The sequence below is a fragment of the Aythya fuligula genome, chromosome 15, assembly GCF_009819795.1.
Source record: "Aythya fuligula isolate bAytFul2 chromosome 15, bAytFul2.pri, whole genome shotgun sequence".
Classification (NCBI taxonomy): Eukaryota; Metazoa; Chordata; class Aves; order Anseriformes; family Anatidae; genus Aythya; species Aythya fuligula.
In genome coordinates, this window is record NC_045573.1 from 8,150,721 (window position 1) to 8,173,599 (window position 22,879).

General features: G+C 40.2%; 3 protein-coding genes across 8 annotated transcripts; 2 read left to right on the forward strand and 1 right to left on the reverse strand.

Annotated features, from left to right (window-relative positions):
• Positions 1–49: 49 nt before the first annotated feature.
• On the forward strand, positions 50–5,753 carry ERI2 (ERI1 exoribonuclease family member 2). The gene is made up of 8 exons (XM_032197558.1): positions 50–111; positions 203–342; positions 488–615; positions 757–913; positions 1,582–1,682; positions 2,872–2,953; positions 3,633–3,721; positions 3,926–5,753. The coding sequence occupies exons 1-8, from the start codon at positions 89–91 to the stop codon at positions 5,264–5,266; spliced, it is 2,061 nt and encodes a 686-aa protein (XP_032053449.1). The 5' UTR covers positions 50–88; the 3' UTR covers positions 5,267–5,753.
• A 61-nt stretch (positions 5,754–5,814) lies between these two features.
• On the reverse strand, positions 5,815–18,160 carry LOC116495223 (acyl-coenzyme A synthetase ACSM3, mitochondrial-like). 5 transcript variants are annotated; one of them, XM_032197563.1, is made up of 16 exons: positions 18,077–18,160; positions 16,963–17,048; positions 15,994–16,202; positions 14,729–14,961; positions 13,170–13,380; positions 12,241–12,448; positions 11,860–12,003; positions 10,970–11,123; positions 10,006–10,085; positions 9,133–9,256; positions 8,460–8,540; positions 7,686–7,787; positions 7,085–7,212; positions 6,874–6,973; positions 6,311–6,430; positions 5,815–6,133 (listed from the first exon to the last, which is right to left on the reverse strand). In XM_032197563.1, exons 4-16 carry the CDS (start codon positions 14,924–14,926, stop codon positions 6,050–6,052), a joined length of 1,734 nt encoding a protein of 577 aa, XP_032053454.1. In that variant the 5' UTR covers positions 14,927–14,961; positions 15,994–16,202; positions 16,963–17,048; positions 18,077–18,160; the 3' UTR covers positions 5,815–6,049. The 5 variants fall into 5 exon arrangements, with proteins under 5 accessions (XP_032053454.1, XP_032053451.1, XP_032053452.1 ...); XM_032197560.1 differs by having other exon boundaries at positions 15,964–16,202; XM_032197561.1 differs by having other exon boundaries at positions 15,964–16,210.
• Positions 18,161–18,639: 479 nt separating this feature from the next.
• THUMPD1 (THUMP domain containing 1) lies at positions 18,640–22,323 on the forward strand. Of its 2 annotated transcripts, none has more exons than XM_032197817.1 (4): positions 18,640–18,921; positions 19,166–19,346; positions 19,694–19,942; positions 20,575–22,323. In XM_032197817.1, the coding sequence occupies exons 1-4, from the start codon at positions 18,709–18,711 to the stop codon at positions 20,898–20,900; spliced, it is 969 nt and encodes a 322-aa protein (XP_032053708.1). In that variant the 5' UTR covers positions 18,640–18,708; the 3' UTR covers positions 20,901–22,323. The 2 variants fall into 2 exon arrangements, with proteins under 2 accessions (XP_032053708.1, XP_032053709.1); XM_032197818.1 differs by having other exon boundaries at positions 19,166–19,340.
• The last annotated feature ends 556 nt before the right edge of the window (positions 22,324–22,879 follow it).

Below are 22,879 nucleotides of genomic sequence, written 5' to 3' on the forward strand. Positions count from 1 at the left end.
CCCGCCCCGCGGCCCCGCTCCGCCCCGCTCCGCCCGCGGCCCGGCGGGAAGCTCGAAATGGCGGCCGGCGGCCCGCGCTGAGGCGGGGATGGCCACCAAGCGCCTGGCCAGGTGCGGGCCCCGAGGGCGCCGGGAGGGGAGGCCGGGAGCGGGGCGAGGCGAGGCGAGGCGGGTGCTGAGGGGAGCTCGGTGCCGCCCGCAGGCAGCTGGGGCTGGCGAGGAGCAGCGGGCGGGCGCGGAGCGGAGCGGCGGTGACGGCGGAGCAGCGCTTCGGGCACCTGGTGGTCGTGGACCTGGAGGCCACCTGCTGGCGGGGCGAGCGGCGCCACAGCCCCGAGATCAGTGAGTGGCGGCCCAGCGGGCCCTCGGCGCCTGGTCGCCCTCCGCTGACGGCTCGGCCCGTGTGTACGCGGACGGAATGACCTCCGCGAGCAGCTTTAACCTTTCTGGCCTGTTCCTTCCCCGTCTCGTTCTGGTTTTGTCGCAGTTGAATTTCCAGCAGTCCTGCTGAACACCGCCACCGGAGAGATCGAAGCGGAGTTCCACACCTACGTCCAGCCCCAGGAGCATCCCGTGCTCTCCGAGTTCTGTACGGAGCTGACCGGCATAACGCAGGTGTAGTGCCGTTCTGGGTGAAGTTAAAATTGCTGCTTACTACTATTTTGTGGAGACCTTTAAAGAGGGCTAAGGAGAAATAAGCCTCAAATGAATTCCAGTCCATATTAACACACACATCTCTTCTTCTCTTTCATAAAGAATCAAGTCGATGAAGGGGTCCCTCTAAACATTTGTTTATCACAGTTTTTGAAATGGATTCAAAAGATACAACAGGAGAAGAAAATTGTATTCAATTCAGATACTCCAAGTAATTCTATTTCAGAAGCAAAACCATGTACGTTTGTCACTTGGACAGGTAGGTAGAATTTTCATTTAATTTTTCTGCAAATTAATACCCATTAAAACTGAACATTTGGTGGTGCTAGTAAGATTGCATCTTCACTGCTAGGGAGTCAAAATCCTGTTAAATATTAGGGATATGATATCGGATAAGACTGAAAATATGAATACTGTTGAATTCTGACTTGTTCACTCTATATTTGTCTCCAGGGTCATCACATTTTTCTGCTTTACACAGAGTGCAATGTGTTGCCATTCTCAACAAGTGTAAATGATTTAGTGAGGTCTTCAAGATATTAATGTATCACAAAGTCATTGTTTACTAAGAGCATGCACTCACTTGTCATCTTGAACCATTGCAGCAACCCAAGTGCTTCTCATGTACAAAGGCTTCATGTGTCCTGTACCCATCTGTACAGGATGTTACTAGTATGTTGATTCATCTCTTTATGTAGGTTTTAAGGCATGCTTAGGACAGTTATGGAAGTACAGCAGTACCGGCGACCTGCCCAATTAAACGTCTGTGCTCACTATCTATAGTTATCACGCAAACAGTTGCATTTTTTCTTGCTGATTTTTTTTTTGTAACCCCTAGTCCATTCAGATGAGAGAAAGGCCTAATTGGAAGGCATCAGGATTAAAAAATATAGTAAATCTTCATTTGGTTTTGCTTTTTCTGTGCAGACTGGGACCTGGGTGTGTGCTTGCAGTATGAGTGTAAAAGGAAGCAGTTGCGAAAACCTGACATCTTAAATTCCTGGATTGATCTCAAAGCAACATATAAGGTGAGAAAAATCAATAGACTGACACACTTATACCCATGTTACCATCTCAAAGGCCAAGTATACCTAAACCAATAGCGTATGTTCCAGCGTCTAGTTACTCCTTTGTTTTCTTTCTGTGTTATCACTCAATAATGAATTGCATGCTCTAGAACGGCATGAATTTTAACAGTCTTAATGCTTAGAAAAGTATTGAGTGTTTCTGTTACATAAATGAATGATAATCCCAGAAGATTTTTTTTGAGCTGCTCTTCCTTTCCTGACATCTTTTACTCTGATTGCTGCCTTAACTTGTTTTTCTTATGTTCTTCTTACTGCTTTACACTGCTGCATGGAAAATAGTGATCCTCAGCTGTTTAGAAGGTACATATGGACCTAGTACAGGATTTAAATATATGTATATATATATACAAACTTTGACCAGAAAGTATATTCTGAACAGCATTAGCAATACTGGAAAATGAATATATATATATATATATATATATATATACACACACACATATAAAATATGTATATAAAATGCATTTATACTGAGAAAATGAAAGGCTTTGTGTACGTGTGTTTGTGTTGGTGGGATTTTTTGGCTCATTTTTTCATAGTCTACATTGGAACAGAGTTCTGCCTCAGGGACTAATGGCAGCTGGGTTCCCCTGTGTAGCCAGGGAAGCTCTCAAAGGTTTATCCAGGAGTCTACCTGTCCACTGATACTTGGAGTTTAAGCAGCAGAATTAAGTCTCTGAAGATAAGCAGGGCATTCATATGAGAAACAGGGATTATTAAATGAGAAAAAGTATTATATTTGGCACATACGTAAACTCTTTTTAATGCTTATGCCTTTGCAATGCATAACAGTTTAAATATTCAAGATAGTATTTATCAGTGTATTCCTCAAGGCTGTTGTTAAGGCCTTCATCAATGCAAACCATAAAGTGCAAATGAAGGTAAAATGAGGTAAGATAGAATGGATTAGTTTAAGGCTGGGAGAAGGGATTTATGGTTCTTTCCATTCTAATCTGTTACAGGGTAAGTCACATACTGAGTTACACTTGTCTTCATTTTACAGTTGTGATAAATATTTGGCCTTGTGAGATGTACTATTTGTAAGGTGATATTTCTGAACTGTTTTTCACTCCACTGTGAAGGGGTTTTGAAATGTTTTTTTATTAACCACCTGCATGTTTTTCCCTAGGCCTTCTATAATAGAAAGCCTAAAGGACTAAATGGTGCTTTGCAGGATTTGGGGCTAACTTTTGCAGGACGGGAACATTCTGGTAAGCATGATATGATCATCCTCATTTTAACATACATACATATCTTTTATAAGACTAGATAGCTACTGTTTAGCTTTAGTTAGGTAAATTAAACTAGCTAGTAATATCTACTAGTTAATATAAATGTTACCGTTACTTCCAGGCTATGCGATGTTCTGTTCAACAAAACCATCAAAGTAAGAAAAGACAGATTCTTCAAAGATCAGTTTGTCATTTCTAACCTCATGCTTTGTTTCAGAAATCTTTCCTAGAACTTTTGCCTGTATGTTGCACAAGATCAAGCTCTGGATTGCTAGGGTGCAAAAGAAAAAAGAGCATGGGAAAGATAAGAAAACTTGATCTTCCCTGATAGGTCTGGACAGCTTATTAGTGTAAGAGAATACCAGCGCAATGTGATTTTTTAACTTTTTTTTTGACCTAACTAATACAACTGAACATGGATTTTGATCATTGTGTCTATATATTCAGCTATATGGGTTGTTCCTTCAGATGTTTCAGCACAGGAGATTTTTTTTCTTTTTAACTTCCACTGCCCTTTTCTGAACTATATAACAGTGTCAGAATTATGTGAATCCATTCCATTTATGTAAGGTGTACCTAAATGTCACTTTTCCTCTAATAAGAACCATCCCCAGTAGTAGTTTAAAAGGAAGGCATTAATATAACCATGCTTTTGAAGGGTTGGATGATTCTCGGAATACTGCCCGTCTTGCTTGGAGGATGATTTGTGATGGATGTGTGTTGAAAATTACTAAATCTTTGGATAAGGTTAGTAACTATTTCGTATCTATCCTCCTATTTGTCTTACAGCCTGAAATACAGATGAAGGGTGAGCTATAACAAAACCAGTATCTTGACTATGAATAATAATAATATCCATAAGCTGACACACTTACTAGTTTTGTACATTGATTTCTGAAACTACTTGAGTATTCACTCTCCAAAATCTCTTTTGATATATGGACTCCCTAGGCATATCTGAAGAAGAATTTAATTTCTAGAACACTGAACGCAAACTTCGCTGACAAGACTCCACTGGGAACTAACAGCAGACCTGAGACATCTAGAGAGAGAACTTGTAAAATAAACTCTCTGGCAGAGAAAAACCACAACAGTATTGCAGGATTTATCATAAATTCTAATGTACAAACTGAAGAACAACAGACCACTTGTACTGATTCCTCTGCAGACATCCATGTTGCATCTAGCAGCAGCTCGAGGACTGACTTAAACAATCAAGCCCAAAGCTCTTTGTCAGTGTCTACTGACAGATTTCCTCTTCCTCTTAGACATGTGCAGCAATCTCACAGTAATTTATCAACAGGCATTCAGCAAGGATTGAACAACGGGCATATTATGAGTACAACCAGATACAGCCCAGTACATGAATCAGGACTAGTACTTGTCTCCACTACCATCTCCTCAGTTAACATCTCCACTGAGGATATCAGTACTAGTTCTGACTGTTTACCTCTGCTGGCTGACTGGGAAGATGTAGCTTTAATACCAGAATCTCAATCTGAACAAAAATCAGACTGTGTTGAATTTAAAGATGGCTCAAGTATGGATATTTTAACAGTGTTTGAAGAAGAAACAATTCCAAAGCAATCAGCTGTGATGAGTTCAAATAATCAAAGTTCAGGGAAAAGTGTTGTACCTGTGGAATCTCTCAAATCTATCATTTACAAAAGTCCTGATACTACTATCTATAATGTAGGAACAGTACAAGGGCAGACTTCAAATCTTTCAGCTTTTAAGTTACCATCTGCAAAGGCAAATGCTATTTCATCACAATCAAAATCATTGAAAAATTATTCCACTCCTTTTGAGGTTCCTAAAAGAAAGCCAACTAGTCCAAAAATGTTCCCACCAGCAAAGAAACGGTCTTTCTCTATATATCAAGAAAAAAATGCATCTTTTGATCATTCCTTACCTTTAAGAAGTTTAAACTTGTCCAAAGTATCTCATACCATTCTGAACTCCACAGTCAATCTGAATCAGCCTGTAACAGCTGTGAAAAACGAAAAACCAACTCCCCCTCTGTGTAACTGTGGTCGAAGAGCTAAAAGGCTTTATGTATCAAATGCTGGTCCAAATCATGGCAAAGCATTTTTTTGTTGTCCTGTTGGTAAGCATGACAGTAATAAGAAAGGTTGTGGATACTTCAAGTGGGAAAATGCCTTTCTAAAAGAGAAAACTAATGTTCTCACCCTGAATGCAGGTGCCTCGACCTCTCTTGGAACTTGCCCCAGTACTTTAGGAAATTCTTCCAACAAAAACCGTTTGTTCCTTAGGCCATCTATGAGAACTTGACATTTACTTTTTTTTTTTTTTTTTGGTCTGAATCTTTAATCGTTAGTTAACCACACTTAATATAACCAGGACAGTCTAATGATGTCAGATGTTTTCATCCCATTCTCAGAATGTGACATTGCTTGGTTAATGTGGATAAAAATTGAAAATGCTCAAACATACAATAATATTCATATATTATAAACTATATCATTAATGCAGTGTGAGAGAACAGAAAAAAGTAAATGCTAAGATTAGTATAAGCAGCTATTAATTATACTGTATCATGTATTTTAAATTCTTTGCTAGTCTAGTCCTCAACACTTTAATGCTGTAGATTTTATTTGCACTATTTTTTCTAAATATACTTTCAGTGATTATAACTTTGAAAATGTATTTATAAGTTATCACACTTTTCAAAAGTGATTCTTGAAACAAGTGTTCTTTTAAACTCTTTTTTAAATTAAGTAACAATAAAGATAAAATGCCAGTGACACTTTTCAGTTTATTTAATGCATCTGTTGTACTCTTGACTACATGAATTTTCCACTTCATTTGTATCAGTCTGCCTGCTTTTGTACTATTAGCTATTAGTGTAGCACCAGGGACAGCCAAATGCTGGGGATCAGGTAAGAATTTAAGAGTTGGACATGATGATCTTAGAGGTCTTTTCCAACCTAAATGATTCTATGAATTTATAAAATCCTAAACTAAGAAGGCCATAGTCTTTTACTCTACATTACCGTGTAAATCAGCATTATCTTTTGTTTAAAAACAAAAAAATGACCCTATAAAAGAACTCTACTATTTTCTCCACTCCTTCTGGCGTAGTTCATTTCTTCGAATCTTCCCACTAACAGTTTTTGGCAACTCTTGAACAAACTCCATCTAATGGGAAAGGGAAGAAATTGCAACACAAAATAAGATACAGTTTATCTGAATTTTGACTTACTTAACCTTAGCAGCACAGCCTTATAAGCCATATTATAGTTGATACCTGCTATCAAATAATTCACTACCTGCTACTGAAAAATATTTAAAATATTGGGGTAATTGAAGACTCACCTTCCTAGGATACTTGTATGGAGCAGTAACTTTCTTAACATGGTCCTGTAGCTCTTTCATCACTTCTTCTGGATCATGTGAAACATATTCAGGTGTTAAAACCACAAAGGCTTTCACTACCTTAAAGTTAAAGGAACAACAGTTTAACTGCCAATGAAACACAGCACAACAGTAAGATTTGAAACATTAACCAAACACTTGCTGACAAAACATAGAACAATGTATAGGGCAGATACGAACACCTTTGCCAGTGTCTGCACATGCTCTATTTTTATGGACCAGAACTAATTTATATACATTTACTAAAGACCCATAATTTTAAGTATTTGAATGTTAAGAAAAAATTTCAAATGGTGTTTTTGTTATATTGGATATTGCGGCACCTGTCTCAGTCAGTTTTTCCGGCACAGAGGGATAGATGGCTGATAGACTAGAAATGCCAATTTGAGTTTATTTAGTTTAAAAATTAATCACTTGGCAGACAAATCCAGTGGAAGTTGGGTTTCATCAGCTCTGGTATGCACAAAGCTACTTTTAGATATAAGCTCATTTAATGTGTTTACCTCTCCCCTGATGGGGTCTGGGCTGCTGACTACTGCTGATTCCACCACTGCGGGATGCTCTATTAGGGCACTTTCTACTTCAAATGGTCCAATACGGTATCTTTAAAATGAAAGGTCTTTTTGAAACACACATTTGAAATACACATACTATCACACCTAAATCAGCTGTATTGTTCAAGTTTGAAGATGTATTATTAATCAGTTGAATTACCCAGCAGAAGTAATGACATCATCAGATCTTCCAACAAACCAGTAGTATCCATCTTCATCCATAATCCCCCTGTCTCCAGTGACATAAAAATCCCCACGTATTGTTGCCGCTGTTTTCTCTGGATCATCCTAATAAGCACAAAATTGTATTTTATATAAAAACAGCCTGAAAAATACATTACATTGCATTCTAACATATTCAGTATATAAGTTGCGGTAAAGCCAAATGTTCATAGATTTCAGCTTTTCAGACTGGTCCATATCATTATATGCATCAAATTCAAGTGGGACACAAATAATGGTGAATTATAATAAACATTCACCATTACTAATCCACAAAACTAAATCCGTCAAAGTTTTCCCTTTTTATTAAGGAAATAACAAGCAAAAGAAAGTGGATTTTAACTTGTTAGGCAAGACACTCATTGAACAACTAATTGTGTAAGTGGACTAAGTAACTGCATAAAAAAATGGAAATTCCTCTTTCCTCCCCACAGGCTTTTATCCTTCTAAGTAGAGAATATGTATAGGAAATGAGGCATCAAATTACTTGTTACAGAGATTTAACAGGACATCTACTTTAACTGTAGTAGGGTTCTTACAGTATAGCAAGTAAAAAGAAAAGGCGGTCTTGTAGGTTTTACTCTGATGGCAATATCTCCTTCTTTTCCAGGAGACAGAATATTACCGTTTTCATCTATAATCTGAAAATAAACAAAACATTGTTTTATTATCTTGCACTCAAACTAGAAAACATTAAATTAAGATTATAGAATCTTAGTACTCATTTAAAGTATTTAGTCGAAATATTTCCTGGAAAATCATTCGGAGCAGTAGAGGACAGGTCTTACCCTGACAATTCAAGTGTAAGATCACTGCAAATCCACTGTATTTCACACTGGGTCTTTTATCTGAGGAATTCCAAATACTGTGCAAACATGTATTGAAGTTGGTAAGACCCCAGAGGACGATAAGTAATGGGGTGAGAAAACCTTAAGAACTGAAAGATACTAAAATCTTAAACAATATTGCAAACTGATCTACTGCTAGAATCTGAATCAACAGGTTTGTTATCACCAGGAAATACCATTCGCTCCCACTCTGCCTTAACTCAGTAATTTAAATTCTGTCATTGCCTTAGCATTTGATATTTAACCACCAGTTATCAGTAGGTTGTCATCTATGTAATGCTGTTGAGGTTGATACAACAGGGAGGTTTAGATGCTCACTTTGCACATTCAGTTTGGGACATTTCTTTTTCACTCTTATTTCCTGTTGTATGATGCTACACAGTACAACTCCATGTTAAAGCTTTCAAACCTCTTTCATGGAAAATGATTTTTGAGAGAGCAACAGTGCCACCAGAGGTACAATACCTTGACATCATACGTTGGAGATGGTTTTCCCATAGAACCAGGCTTAATTTTCATTCCCTTAAAATTTGCACAGATCAGCACCTGTAACAAATGTGTTTGTTTTTCTTTCCTTAAATGACAACTTGTACATTCAGTCTTTACCTTAGGTTTAAAATACTCAGCTAACATTGCAAATTTCTGTAAGAAATAATAACAGTCCTCATTATAATCATATATCCTATGATTAAACTTCTAGAAATAAAGTACACCCTTAATATCTTGCCCACAGCTCCAAACAATGCCAGTGAATGTTCTAAAGATAGCTTTTAAAGCAGAATTTGGAATGCAGTAATGAGGAATATACCTCTTTTGTGTTAGTTCTCAATTCAAAGCTCACAAGAATGAGTAACAGTGCTTGGATTTTGGGTGAAGACATTACAATTGTTCTAGGACTTAAAAAAACAAAAACCAAACAACACAAAAAACCCTACATTTTTCTACTGTTGCCTATAACAATTGACTTTGTTGTGATAGTTGCGATGAATCCATGTTGTTGGAATGTGCTGAAGGGATGAGGAATATGTAAACCAAATACAACTGTGTAATCTTTCTAATCACTTTTTCTTGGCAACCTGAATGGAATTTATTGTTGTATCTGTAAAGTATAATTTTTCATCTGTAAAGCTGTACATACTGTTTCTGTCTGTCCATAGCCTTCATGAATATCCAGCCCAGTCTGCACTTTCCATTCTTCCATCACATCAGGGTTGATTGGCTCCCCAGCACTCACACAGTGACGCAGGCTTTTGAATGTATAGCTTGGTGGGAAAAAGAAATTAAATAACTGGCAGTTATCTATCTGTTACACCCCATTCAATACTCTGTTCTGGTATTGTGGGAACTTTTCTACACAAAAATACAAATTTTACTGAGATCTATTAATTCTAATTGAACTGTGTAGCATTGAACAGAAACAAATCTGAAAAAAAAAAAGCAAACAAAAATGAAAAACACCTGTTTTACTTCTGTATTATTTGCAAATCTAATAATATCATGTTTCTAACCTTCTAACCCTAGAATCTCAACTGGAGTCCAAACTGAAGAGGATTGATGAAATTCAACACTAATGACAAAAAAAAAAAAAAAAAAAAAGCAAAAAAAAAAAAGCACAGGAGATTTAAATGAAGCTGAAGAGTTTTTCATACATTTCACCAAGCCATACTGACATACATTTCTTGTAGTGTATACGACTGGGGAAACACAGTAGAAAAACAAAGGGAAGGAGAATGTGACTATAAAAGCACTTTGGAGGATATGTTAAGCATGATACCATGATTATCTTATTATAGCTTCAGCTAAACTGCATTTCACTGTTATTCATGAAATCTGAGGTGGCACCCTGACTCTTTCTGACTTTCTTCATCACACATAAGACTCAAGATGTTGAGAAATACAGTCAGAGTTACTGTTACACCATTGTAAATTTGGAATAAAATCAAGGTGAGCTGAGCACTTAGTTCATTGTTTTGATCAAATCCACCACTAGAGGTACTCTGCTTTTTCTTACCTGGACAGTTTATGTTGCACAAACATTCGATATGCGGTTGGAGGAGAACAGAAGACAGTTATGGGGTATCTTGACAGACTCTAGAGAATTTAGAATAAGAAAAGTGAATGTTGCCAATACAATGAAACCCATGAAGTCTCATCTACGTTATAAGACATAATATAATCTCTGTCTATATCAAGCTTATAAAACGTGTGGACAAAATGTTAGTGTCCAAAAAAAAAGTCAGCTCTGCAGTTGCCAATACCGACATATAGCAGTTTTATCTAACTAGTTTCTTCTTCAAAACAGAATCTACATCATCTTACAGTTAATTCACCACACCAGAATTTTGTGCTCTTGAAAGCCTTGCAGTCCTTGTTGCAGAATTTCTTCATAACCTAAGTTTAAGTAGAAACCAAGTGAAACCATAAGGCTACTCTCTGAGATATTCTATAGGAGTAAAACCAAGTGTTCTTCAACAGAGCCTAATGTTATGTAACAGTTTCCAGCCATCTAAGTAAAATAAATATGATGAAGGTAGTCTTTTTCAAGGGATGAAGGGTTGTGTGTGGAGGACATACGACAATATAATGTTGATGCCATTTGTTAAAGAAATTCAGCCTTGCTGCATCTTCACTCCTTAACATGGGATTACTTGGTGTAGGCAACTGAAATTCTCATTTATCTGTTATTATCACTTATTTTAATAATAACACCGAGTGTTCTGCAAATCTCAGTCCAATTTCTTTTGTGCTTCTTTCATGCCTTAGAAAGAATGTTTGCAAGTTTGTGCAGTAAAACCTGTTTTCAGCAGACTATATGATTAAACTGTTCGAATGTCAATTGTGCTTTTATGTATTTGCAGCACTTAATACTGAAATAATGATTCAATATTACCTTTGCAGCACCACGGGAAATGAAAGCTTTGACAAGACCAGCAAGCAAGAACAGTGCTGTTTGTTGCTGGGCCCTCCTCACTTACTTCAAAGACAGTAATTGGGTTGAATTGTGGCATTTTATGTACAAATACACATGCCCCTTGAATCCACGTTGCTATACTAGCCCAAGGTGCCTTTGCCCAGCCTGTGTCTGATGTGCTCCAAATTACGTCTGAATGAGTCAAGTCCAGCCAGTACCTGGTAACACAAGGAAACATGATTCACAATCTGTATTTGGCAGGAAAAAAGACAAGTATTAAACCATCATCACAAGATATGTCATGGAGTCACATCCAACACTGCTTGTCTTGGGTAAATGACACTTAAAAATGGCTGAATTTCTGAGCACAACTGAGACACAGCACAGTGAGGATGTCATCAGAACAGACTGATGTTGCATTTTTCTAAAGGAAGTTATACTGATGGATCTCCTGATTTGTTATTCCTTGCCAGTTTCAGTGAAGTGTACTGCCATATCAATTTTATAAACAACATTGCTTTATAAATGTAAAGATTCTGAACTATCAGCATTTTGTTCCTGTGGGAGTTGCATCTAATCTAGAAATGTGTGAGTTCAGAAACCTCACAGCCACATTTTTTTCTCTTTTATGATACAGACTTTATAAACTTGTGCGGATGTTCAGTTTGGGGTAGTCTGTTAACCGTACACAATGAAGAGGTTATCAAAAGTTAAAGAAAATACTAAAAAGAAATTCGTAAGGCCATTTGAAGGCTACATTCTATATATACTGGCTGGACTCAAAGTATGACTTGCTTACCAGGAAAAACAAACAAACAAGCCTTGTTCAAATTTAACAGAATGATTGTTTTTTAAAAAGTGAAACAAAGGCTTCTGGAAAAAAAACGTGTGTTTCCTCTTCCTTCTGCCATGTGAGCAGCTACACAAACATGTCTGTCAAAGTAATATCCATACCTTGCATTTACTGTGAGGCCAATACCATAGCTGCTGTGGGAATGTTCAGTCATTTTGGGGGATCCTGTAGTTCCACTGGTAAAATAGATGGCCATTGGATCATGATGCTTTGTGGTCACACACTGGTGATTAGAAGGAGCATTTCTTTAAAACAAGCAAAACGATTAATAAAGTGATTTGAAAGTGTGACTTACATGCTCTTAAAAATGTTTAACTAAAATAAGTTTTGCAGCAATCAGAAACATCAAAAACACTGACATTTTTCCATTTCGTCGCCCTAGAAGGATAGGAACATGTTGGCATATGCCAGCATTTCCTATTCAAAACAAACTAACATGTTTTTATTTTTGCTGTGGCACTTTCACAGCTGTGGTTACTCACTTCAGGAGATCTTTAAAGTTCAGCCATCCTTCTCTGTGGCCCTCTGACACAAGCAACTTGCATTTCAGAGACTGGCATTCAGCCCCAACTGAATCTACAGCTGGTGCCACAAAATCGTCAGTAATGATGCACTTTGCCTTGGATTTCTGTAGTCGATAGAGAATGTCCTTCGCTGTCAACTGCTGTGTGCCAGGAATCAGGACAGTTCCTAAAGAGGAGGAAGTAGAACGGAAAAACAGCTGAAATGTTTTATAATAATAGTTGTACCTACAAGCAGACATCAGCTTACCTACTGCTTTTGAGTGAGACAAGGCAGTATTAAAGCAGGATTTGGCCCTGCATTCATAAATACACTGATTTATTTGATGGATTAAATTGTATGTGAGGATGGATTAAATTCTAATTTAGCCAATACTAGGCTGATCACAGGACACTAACAGAAATCAACAGAACAACTTTTTTTGTTTTGAAAACACCTCAACTGGATCATGCCATCTCTCTGGACTTAATTTCTTTACTGGTAGACAGAGCTGTACCCTGCTAGTGTTTGTGAGGCACCAAGACATTCTGGGATGTAATTTCTGGCAAGCTGACTATTTAACAGATCCCACAGGGAAACACATGAAACACTTGGTTAAGTGTGGGCTAATTTCACTGCAAGTTTGCAAGAAGGTGCATTTGTGATTCATCATAAGTGGTGGAAAGAGAATGAGAGAGGCACATGGACTCATAGGGTTTCCTTAACAGATAGAGCACGTGCAGAAGTCCTAAAAGTATCACAAAGATAAACGTGGCATGAAGGATGTTCTTGATCAGTGTGGCAATAGTTCATCTTCAACAGCATATTTGTAGTTTTGACTGTGTTAAAAAGCAAGGATTGGTTTAAGTCATAATTTCTATACCTCTGTGGTATGTGTGCTTTTACCAACCTGTTCTCAAGCAAGCCACATTCACCAGCCACCATTCTGGGATCCGGGGCAGAATTAGAAGAACTCTGTCTCCCCGTTGCAGACCACAAGCATCGGAGAGTACATTAGCTACTTTCCTGGAAAGGGCTCCCAGCTCCTCAAAGCTCCATTTCACCTCTTTTCCATCACCATCTACCCACCACAATGCAGGATTTTTAGTTTTTTTCCCTTCCTGTAGAATAAAAGGGTGCAGTGTAAATGGTTCATTTTAGAAACACACTGCCTTTAAGTCTGAGGAAGAGCATTTACCAGTTACTCATTGCTGGAGAAATCTGGGGATACAATTGAAATCTGCCACTGATTCCAAATGAGGCAAAGAACTCTCCTTTAGGATAAACTGCCTATGAATGTCATTTAAGAAATTAAATTTGTATTCCTTTCCTGAGCTCATCATGTTACACTCTGAAGAGGTTGTACAACTTTTTGTTTCAGGCCATGAAAATAAAGCAGCTGATGAATGTGGTTTCTTCTGGGTTGTGCCCCAGAGCTTCCCAAATCTTCAGAGGTCATTTCCAACTTCATCTGGAATTGGGCCTGTTCGTTAATTCTGAAAATTAAATCACAGGTTCAAGAGCATAGGCCCACACAGTGTGAACTGATGTGTGAAAAGTGAAATGTACGTATACAATGTGCTCTGAAGGGGTCCAATGCATTTAGCAGTAGCACTATGCAAGATGCTTCTTGAGCAAAACTCTCTGGGGCAAAAAAAAATATGGTTTATTTTTAAATATTTGAAGGTACAGTAACACTAAGGCTCATTTTCAGGAAGCAGATTTTAGCTGTGCACTTCAGAGGGCACCAGATGTTGTTTCTTTCTCCATTTACAGCCTGCCAAAATCTGTTTTTCCTGCAAAAGGAACAATTGCTCCCTTTGTGTCAGATAGGTGACACTCTACTCTGTTCCTGCTGTCATGTGGACATAACTACGTTTAGACTCTCATCATGAAGAACCTGAGTCTGCAAAACCAGTCCTACATCCTCAGACTCGAGTTACGTAACAGGATAGGTGATAGACCTATACTTTCTTTTTTCTCCCTGTATTTCCTTTCCTTGTTTAGACCTCATGTCTGTTTGTGCACTCAGTTTTCGGTTCTGTAGATATAAGGTCCCTGATGCAATGATTTTTCATTTGGGAAAAAAATTGAAAGGTTAGACATTACACAGTATTATTCATTTTGTAGGCAGGCAATGAAATATATGGAGGTCAAGTGATTTGGCCAGCACAACCAGACAGGGTGCATGTCACAGCTGATTGTGAAACTAACGTGTGGTTTAAAGTGGTAAAAAGTCCATTGTCTCATTCTTGAAGCGCCTGCTTACAGTTATTCTCACTGGAGTTACTGATTTAAAAAATGAACCACTTGGACTCATGGGCAGGACAGCATGTGGCCAAAGGGATCTACAGATTCAAAGTGCATGAGATGATCATCAGATTATAATCAAGAGCATAATTCCAGTTACTGGATTTGTCACTGACAGCATTAAGTACTACAGCATCTGAGAAGCCACAGAAATGTTACCTTTTCTATTTCTGTCCATCTGTCCAGCACATCGCTTGCAAAGTTGAAGTACTCCGGCACCTCTAGTCTGTACTGTTGTTTTATGGCCTCATAACTGAAAGAGGTGGAAACTGTGTAGCTCTGGCTGCAAAGCTGGAGAGATTTTCTCAGGGCAGCACGTAGGGATATAGCACTTGGGACCTTCAGTAGAAAATGCATGGCAGCAACAACGGCTATAGCCTCTCCAAGAAATTCTGCAGTGACACAAATACAAACCTGGTATTAGGCATGTGGTTTCAGAAGAGCTTTTACCATCACACAGCGAATACACTGGAATAACAATAACTGTTAATTGGAATACCTGCTGAGGACAGCTCTGGTTTTGCCACCGTGTAACCCTTGCTCTCTCCTGACCATCATGCAGTTGAGATCCTGACCACACACTCAAGCAGCAGCACTCAGCCCCATCAGTGTGATAGCTTACCTGTTCACATTCCTTCCCTCCCCACAAGCCCTGCTGATCACATTGGTAGATCACATTGCAGTTACCTTATAGAGGCTTTAAGAGCTATAAGGCTTTCAGTGCAGAGAGGCACTGAAAGCTCTTAAACTGTGACTTCTGTAAATGAAATGTCTGCTACTGATTGACAATCCTGCATTAGTTACTGGCTGACCACAGTGTTACTTAGTACAAAGACATCTGTAGCTTTTCTAGTCTATCAGCACTGGGAATATGCTGTCTGCCAGAAATTAAATCAATGTAGGAAAGCCCTGAGAATAGTTTTAGCATTGATGTATTAAATACTATTTTGATGTGTGGTCAGCAAAAAACACCATTTTATGAGATGGAGAAACTTCAAAAGACTCCCCGATGAAGGATCCGAAGTGTAGAGCCATAGTTCTGTAGAGTCAACTTAGCAGGAGGGCTGAAAAATCTGAAGTCATTATTTTCATGCATTGTCAACTTTTATTTACAAAATAATATAAGCAATGATAATTCCTTACTGAATTAATAATTATCCAGCTGCAAACCCATGTGATTTTAGTGATTCAATTAAGCAAAAAGACTTTTTTTTTTCCCAATCTCTAAGATTCAGTTTGTGTATGACAAACACAGGAAAGAAACACAGCCAAATGCAAGACGGAGAAGGACAGGGAAAAGAGGGAATGTGGTCAGACAAGCAAATCCGTACTGTTCCAGTGCCAAAAAAGTGTCCTGGCCAGCAGCTTTCCGGGATGGGTGGAGGGTCAGTTACCTTGTGAAAAAGCTGTCAGTCCCAACTTACTGCTTCTTGGCCTTGCATCAAAATGTGAGTCCTCTGAGTGTTGAGATGCGTCCCAGCTTTGACTCCTCACACAGATCTCAGACTCCTGGCTGTACACCTGTTCTGGCGCTGTCACTGCATTCAGTGACTCACTCCTGTGTTTGTTACATGTACTTTGGACTCACGTAAAAGGCAGCCAAGTCCTGTCTGTGAGAAGAGCTGACAAATTTCTGCAGAGCTCACAGAGGAAGTAGAAAGTGAGAGGTTAAAATCTCTCCCATTTCTTTCTCCTCCCCTACTCCCACTCACCAGCCGCTGGATAGAAACATACTTAAGACCTTGCTGCAACCAAGTCACATCTGTTACATTCTGGATAGGGCAACACAGGGAACAACAGCCTTATGATTAATTAATAGGTTGTGTAAATACACTGCTGAGCAGGTAGTTTGGGGTACCTCAACAAACCATAGCAGTTCAGCTATGATTGACAGTGAGTATCGATTCCTGGGATGCTGCTGCCCTGACCAACTATGTTAATGTGTATGCTAGAGACTTGCGAGGTTTTGTAAGTGCTCTGCCTCATGTTCAGAGAGCAAACAGTTAAGTTGTGCTCCAGCATTGCTGCTGCCTCTGCTCTGCTCCCACAGGAGAGATGGGATGAAACATTTGCCAACCCCTCTCTGTCCTGGCCACAGCAAGGCATCACTGCAGAGCCTGTCATCAATGTGGGCACGGCCGTGGCATTGGTACATGCTTTTGCCATCAGCCTCTGCTGCAAGGATGGCATTTGCCAGGGAGGTGGGAGACAGCTGTAGCTTAAATTGAGGCACCAAGATTTTTTTGTAAGAGTTTGGTTGCTCAAGCCCTAAGTCCTTCCTGCTGCATCTTCATTCTCTAAGGCCAGCAGAGAGATTGCTAACACCCATCAATGTGTTTGGAGCAAAACAGTCCTCTCAGTGCTGATCAGCAAGGGTGGCGCTGCGGTCTTACCTGGCATCTGCTTTTGTCTGCACTTCCTTCTGGGGTTCAGTGTCAGTCTGTGACAAGCGGACAAAAAGGCGATGTTAACCAGCTTCCTGAAATGTTCATTGCAGCACAAAAAAAAAAAAAAAAAAAAAGATTCAAAAGATTCCCCCAAACAACAAAGCTGCTCTCCACCTAGCAGTAAAGAAGGACCTGCAATCTGCAGGAGCAACATTTTAACAAGCTCTTTGAAATGCAAGTGACAAAATCCTTACAGAAGGCAAGGGCCTTAAAGGAATTCCCTACTCAGATTGCATTACCCCAGAGGAGGCACAGAAGTAAACCAAACATGACAGCAACCAGCTTGTGATGTCAGTGAATGTGCCAGGAATACTTTGGAAGAAAAACCTTCCACGGTGACCTAAGTGTAAAAGAAGCGTAACTGTTTCTCTGTATTAATCTTTTGATAGGGCATAAAACTATTTCCCTGAGTATGGACAGGTTTTTCCAAACCCCTCGGCACTCCTCACCACCAAAGCACCCTAGTTATGTTCTGTGTGGTGAATTGCATGTCCTCTGCACCACTCACAGCTGCCTGCAGAAATCCTCCCTCCTGTGTCACACTGTCCTGACAGGCCCAGCTCCGCAGACTATTGCTGCAACTCCCCACAACTTTGAGTCTTTCATGCACCCCCAACCCAGCAAAGATTACATGACTTTTATTTTACTTGTGATCAATAATCCCACCAAGGTATAACAATTGCTGTAGAGTTAAATAAGCCTCGAAGACTTTGCAGGAGAAAAGCTTTATATAAAATGTAAACACCATCTCCTGTTGCAGCTGTGACCGATAAATACGTCCATTAATTTATGAACTTTTCCTCCCCTATTTTATCCTATGTGTAAATAACACGATAGCCCTGCCCTTTGTGACGCCTCCTTAGTTCTGTCCTCTACATGCTTTCACAAAATATCTTCATTTTTCTCCTCTTGATTGTCCAAAAAGCTCAAGGGCTAACGGAGGGAGATGAGGCCCTCATGGACAGTAGTACACAGGCACCTTCCTTCAGAAACCAATGCTAAGTGGTGTGTATTTTTATTCTGGTAACACATGTTTTGAGTATTTCAAGGCTAAAATTACCTGTATGAGGAGTTTCTGTTCCAGCTGGCCCTGTCACACCATGAAAACTTCAGGAGCTGGACAGGCCACTGAGGAAAGGGCCAAATGGCGGCTGTCCCTTCTGGGGCACACTTGCCATGTGGAGAAAAAAAAAAAAAAAAAAAAAGCAGGACTGAAGCCAGCTGGCTCCATCGCTCTTGAGTGGCAGCCAGCCCACTCCTGGAGCCACCTCTCCTCCTAATTCCACAATCATTAACACAAACCGAGCCTTTAATCCCGGGACTGAGTTCCCAAGCTCAGAAAAAGCAACCAAGACGAGCAACTTCACTCAGCGCCGGGAGCCCAAGCTGCCCCTCCAGGCCACGACGTTCCCGGGGAGCCCGTCCCTCCCTAGGTCAGCCACCCACCCCCTCTTCTGCCGGGAGCTTTATTTATTTTTCACCCCCGGGAGCGCCGCCCTGCTCCTGCAGCCCGGGGCGGGGAGGACCTGTGGCGGGGCTCGGCCGTGAGGCGGCGCCGCGTGGGGCCCCGGGCGGGGCGGCGCTGACGCCATCGCGGTGCGCGGCGGCGGCGGGGCCGGTGTCGGTGTCGGTGTGTGTGTGTGTGTCTGTCTGTCTGTCCGTCGGTCTGTGTGCCGGTCCCGGTCCCAGCCCATGGCCACGGCGGAGCCGGTGGCGGCGCGGAAGCGGCGGCCCAAGGGGCACTTCGCGGCGGCGAGAGCCAAGCGGCCCCGCGGCAGCGGGCGGCAGCTGGAGGCCGGCATGCGCGGCATCCTCATCACCTGCAACATGAACGAGCGCAAGTGCGTGGGGGAGGCCTACAGCCTGCTCGGCGAGTACGGGGACCTGCTCTACGGGCCCGAGCAGGTGCGTGCGGGCTGCCCCGGCCGTGACGGGCTTTCCCCTCGGCCTGGTGGTGGTAAGGGCCTGCTTGGGGGGGGCAGCGGTGCAGCCTTTCTGTCCCTAACTGCACCCTGCACCCCCCGGGGGTGCTGGCTTCCACAGGTGAAGCCCTGTGTAGCCCCCTGGAGATGCGGCCCCTGGCGGGTTTTAAGTTTTTGGCGCTTTTGGCCTGTACTTACTGAAGTAGGGATGTGCTTTGTGTGAACAGTTTTCAGATCCTGAGGAGCGGCTCTCTGGAAGTGAGAAAGAAGAGGATGAAGATGACGTTGAGGCTGCCCTGAAGAAGGAGGTTGACCAGATCCGCACCTCGACGGAGCAGAAGCTGCGGCGGTTCCAGTCGGTGGAGAGTGGTGCCAATAACGTGGTCTTCATCAGGACCCGGGGCATAGGTGGGACACAGACACTGCACGGTGCTGCTCTTAACAGCATCGGTTACAGGCCACAGTGTGGCTGCCCAGGAGCTCGTGTATGCCAGACAAATAGAGTCTCTCCTTCCTTTTAGCCTTCCCATTGAATTCTGTCATAAGCAGAATTGCTAGAAGTCGAGGAGTCTGCTTTGACAAAGTGATCCTAAGGCATCCAGTTTTGGTGTATTAAAACAGTTCTCCTCAGAAAATGATTTGAGGCAGACCACAGTGCACCTAAGCATGCATTTTCCTGACGTATTATTAAAAGGGGGGAAGAAGGGAAAAAGTGCCTCCAATTTGTTTCTCATACCTAGCTGTTTTTCTTTTAGAACCTGAGAACCTGGTACACCATATATTAAAGGACATGCATGCCACCAAAAAGAAGAAAACAAGAGTCATTCTGCGCATGCTGCCCATTTCTGGAACTTGCAAGGCTTTTATGGAAGATATGAAAAAATACACGGAAACATTTTTTGAGCCCTGGTTTAAAGCCCCTAATAAGGGTACTTTTCAGATTGTTTACAAAGCTCGTAATAACAGTCATATGAGTAGGGAAGAAGTAATTAAAGAATTGGCAGGTATGTACTGATTTCACACAGAACAAAAAACAAGCTTAGAAGCAGCCCACAATTGTGTGGATAACAGCATAGCATAAGTCAGACTACTAAAAGAAAAGTGGTCTAAATGGGCATACATATTTGTTGTTTAAAATCTATATGTTGAATTACAGAGACTTCTCTATGACTGTGAATACAGCTTGATATCAGTGTGCCTTGTTAGTGTTGATGCCTTAAGAGATCATGAGCAGAATAGCGTACAGTATTGAATTTCCTTTGTTGTGTTAGTTTCGCATACTTTGAAAGGACTGCTATCAGGCATTTTGAATGCTATATTGCTAATTTGAATGTTATATTGAAATAAGATATTGCTAATTCAATTGAACATACTACTCAAAAAATAGCTCTGCCTTACTCAGGTATTTTGTTTCTTGATAATTGCAATGGGTTAATTTTCCAGTTACTGCAGTCCTACTGATAGTATCCTCTAGTAGTTGTGCTCTGTTCTGCTATTTTAAACAACTGCAATAAATAGCAGTTGGTTACAATTAGGGGGGATGTTGTCTTCTCTAATTTTTATCCTTTTAGTAGTGTATGCTGATGCTCTGAAACCATTTTTCCATCATTTTAAAAACTATATCTTGTCTTTACAGGAATTGTGGGCAGCCTCAATCCAGAAAACAAAGTTGATCTTAACAACCCACAATATACAATTGTGGTGGAAATAATAAAGAATGTCTGTTGCTTGAGTGTGGTGAGAGACTATGTTCTATTCAGAAAATACAATCTACAAGAGGTAGTGAAGAGCAACAAAGAAGATGCACAACAAAACCCATCAACCGTGACAGAAGAACAGAACTTGACGGTAGTAAAACCAGAAACCGAGGAGGAAAAGAGCTCAGAAGAAGTAAAACAAGAGAATAAGAGTGAAGGTGAAATACAAGCTGAGTCCAAGGGGAATGATACGCTGACAGTGTAGAAAATGTAGAAAGATCAACACGATGGAAACCTATTGAAAATGTTGCCCTAGAGTTCTGTCAGTGTGTTTTAAGGAGGAGAGTGGGTTTTGTTTTGGAATCTTGTTTTTAAAATCCACATGTGTAAGAATTTTAATGTTCACTGCAGGTGGAGCTGACTTTATACTGCAGATGTGAGAGTGCTTCACCACTGGTGAAGTTTGCTGTCATTCTTCTACAGCTTGGTTCTGCATTGCTTTTTGTTAGCACAGAAGGCAGATGTATTTGCATACATAGATAAATGCCACCAACCCAACACATATTGACCCTGTTTTGTTGTATCTGATGACTACAGAAATGAAAGGCAGTGCAGAATCAACTCTGTCAGGAAGTATTGACAGAAATGAGAGATCTAAAGAAAACGGTTGCTTGCAGAGAGTTTCTAGGGAAGTGATCTGACTATTAGTGTGACTGCAGAACTCAGATATATTTTTCTATGTGAACAGCAGAATGAGCTAAAACTCCTGATCCTTTCCTGTATGAGGGAAGGTTGTAAATATACATCCCTCTACAAGGACATGCAAAGTCTTGAAAGTGTATTGGAAGAGCCGCTATGATCAAAATACTTGAATACTATGAGAGAATTTAGAATAATAGATTTGACTGTTCTACAACAGTAGAAGTATGGTGCGGGCATTGCAGATGGCTTTAGCAAGAGCTACATGTGTGTTTACATTAGCTGTGTATACAGCAATTACTGGCTTATAACAAATGCTGTATGTGGTCACTGAACAGAATCCTTTCCAGTATTTTCTTGCAAACAGACTTTTGCTGCTCTTTCCAAAGACATAATCTTTGGGGTGGGGGGAGAGGGAATACTGGGAGGGGGTTTTAAAAATCTTTGTTCTTACTGTTTTCTTAAGTTTCAAAATTTGGATTTAAAAACTGCTTGGAAATTTCTAATGAAAGAAGCTCTCCATGATACCATATTGGATAAGGGGAAATAAATTTAATTTTTGATACAGTTTTAGCTTTACAAAGTTAATTTTGTTTCATATTGAATGTAATGTCAGTTTTTCTGTTGTCAGTTTGTTAAAATAGTTCTTTTGATATCACAGTGACTGGGGAAAAAATCAAACAAAAACCAACAACCAAAAACCACAGCTATAACCTGCTTTACATTAGCATTTGGAGTATGCTTCCAGTACAACTGTCTAGCTTTAGTATTTCATTTCTAGTATAAAAGCCTGTGGGTTGCTAATGGGAAAAGCCTGTCTTGTTACTTGTCTTGGTTTAATGAAAAGGATTTGTTCAAATCAAAACTGTTTAGTTTGTATTTTCCACTTCTGTCAAAACTGTTTTAGAAGTTGGAAAATTAAGAGGACTTTTTCCCTAGTCCTGTATCCCTTATCACCCATTTATTAAAAATAGGCTTTCTTACCTGCATCAGTGTTTTCCTTTATGTTTTAAAGCTTTTTGTGTGTGGATTAAAACCAGCACTGTCTAGGTCACACAGAGGAAAGAACCATTAGAGACCAGACACAAAGGCCAACTGTGAATGTTTATTGGTGGCTGATGTTGGTCATGTTGATCATGATTCAAGACAGCCTACTCATATTATTACCAAGGACAAAGATAGATCCATGAATAGTGTTTTTTTTTTTTTTTTTCCTTCTGCCTCTCACTCTTACAAGCCTGTATCTGACATATAGGTGCCTATGCTGCAGGCTTAGGATATCCGCTTCGTTTTTTTTTTTTTTTTTTTTTTTTTCCTGACATTTTTTTCTTTTCTCTTTTGTAATTTTTACACACAAATTCCTGAACCTGGAGGCTTTCGAGATTTATATAAACAGGGTGCTTAATTTGGATATGTGCATGATCTATAGCCATTTCTGGGTACGTTATCAGCTACTACTATGATTTCCTTATTAATAAACTTCTTGTGAGTTAAGATACCTGGTCTCAAAGAATTAACAGACTGCTCCTTCACATGGTAATCACT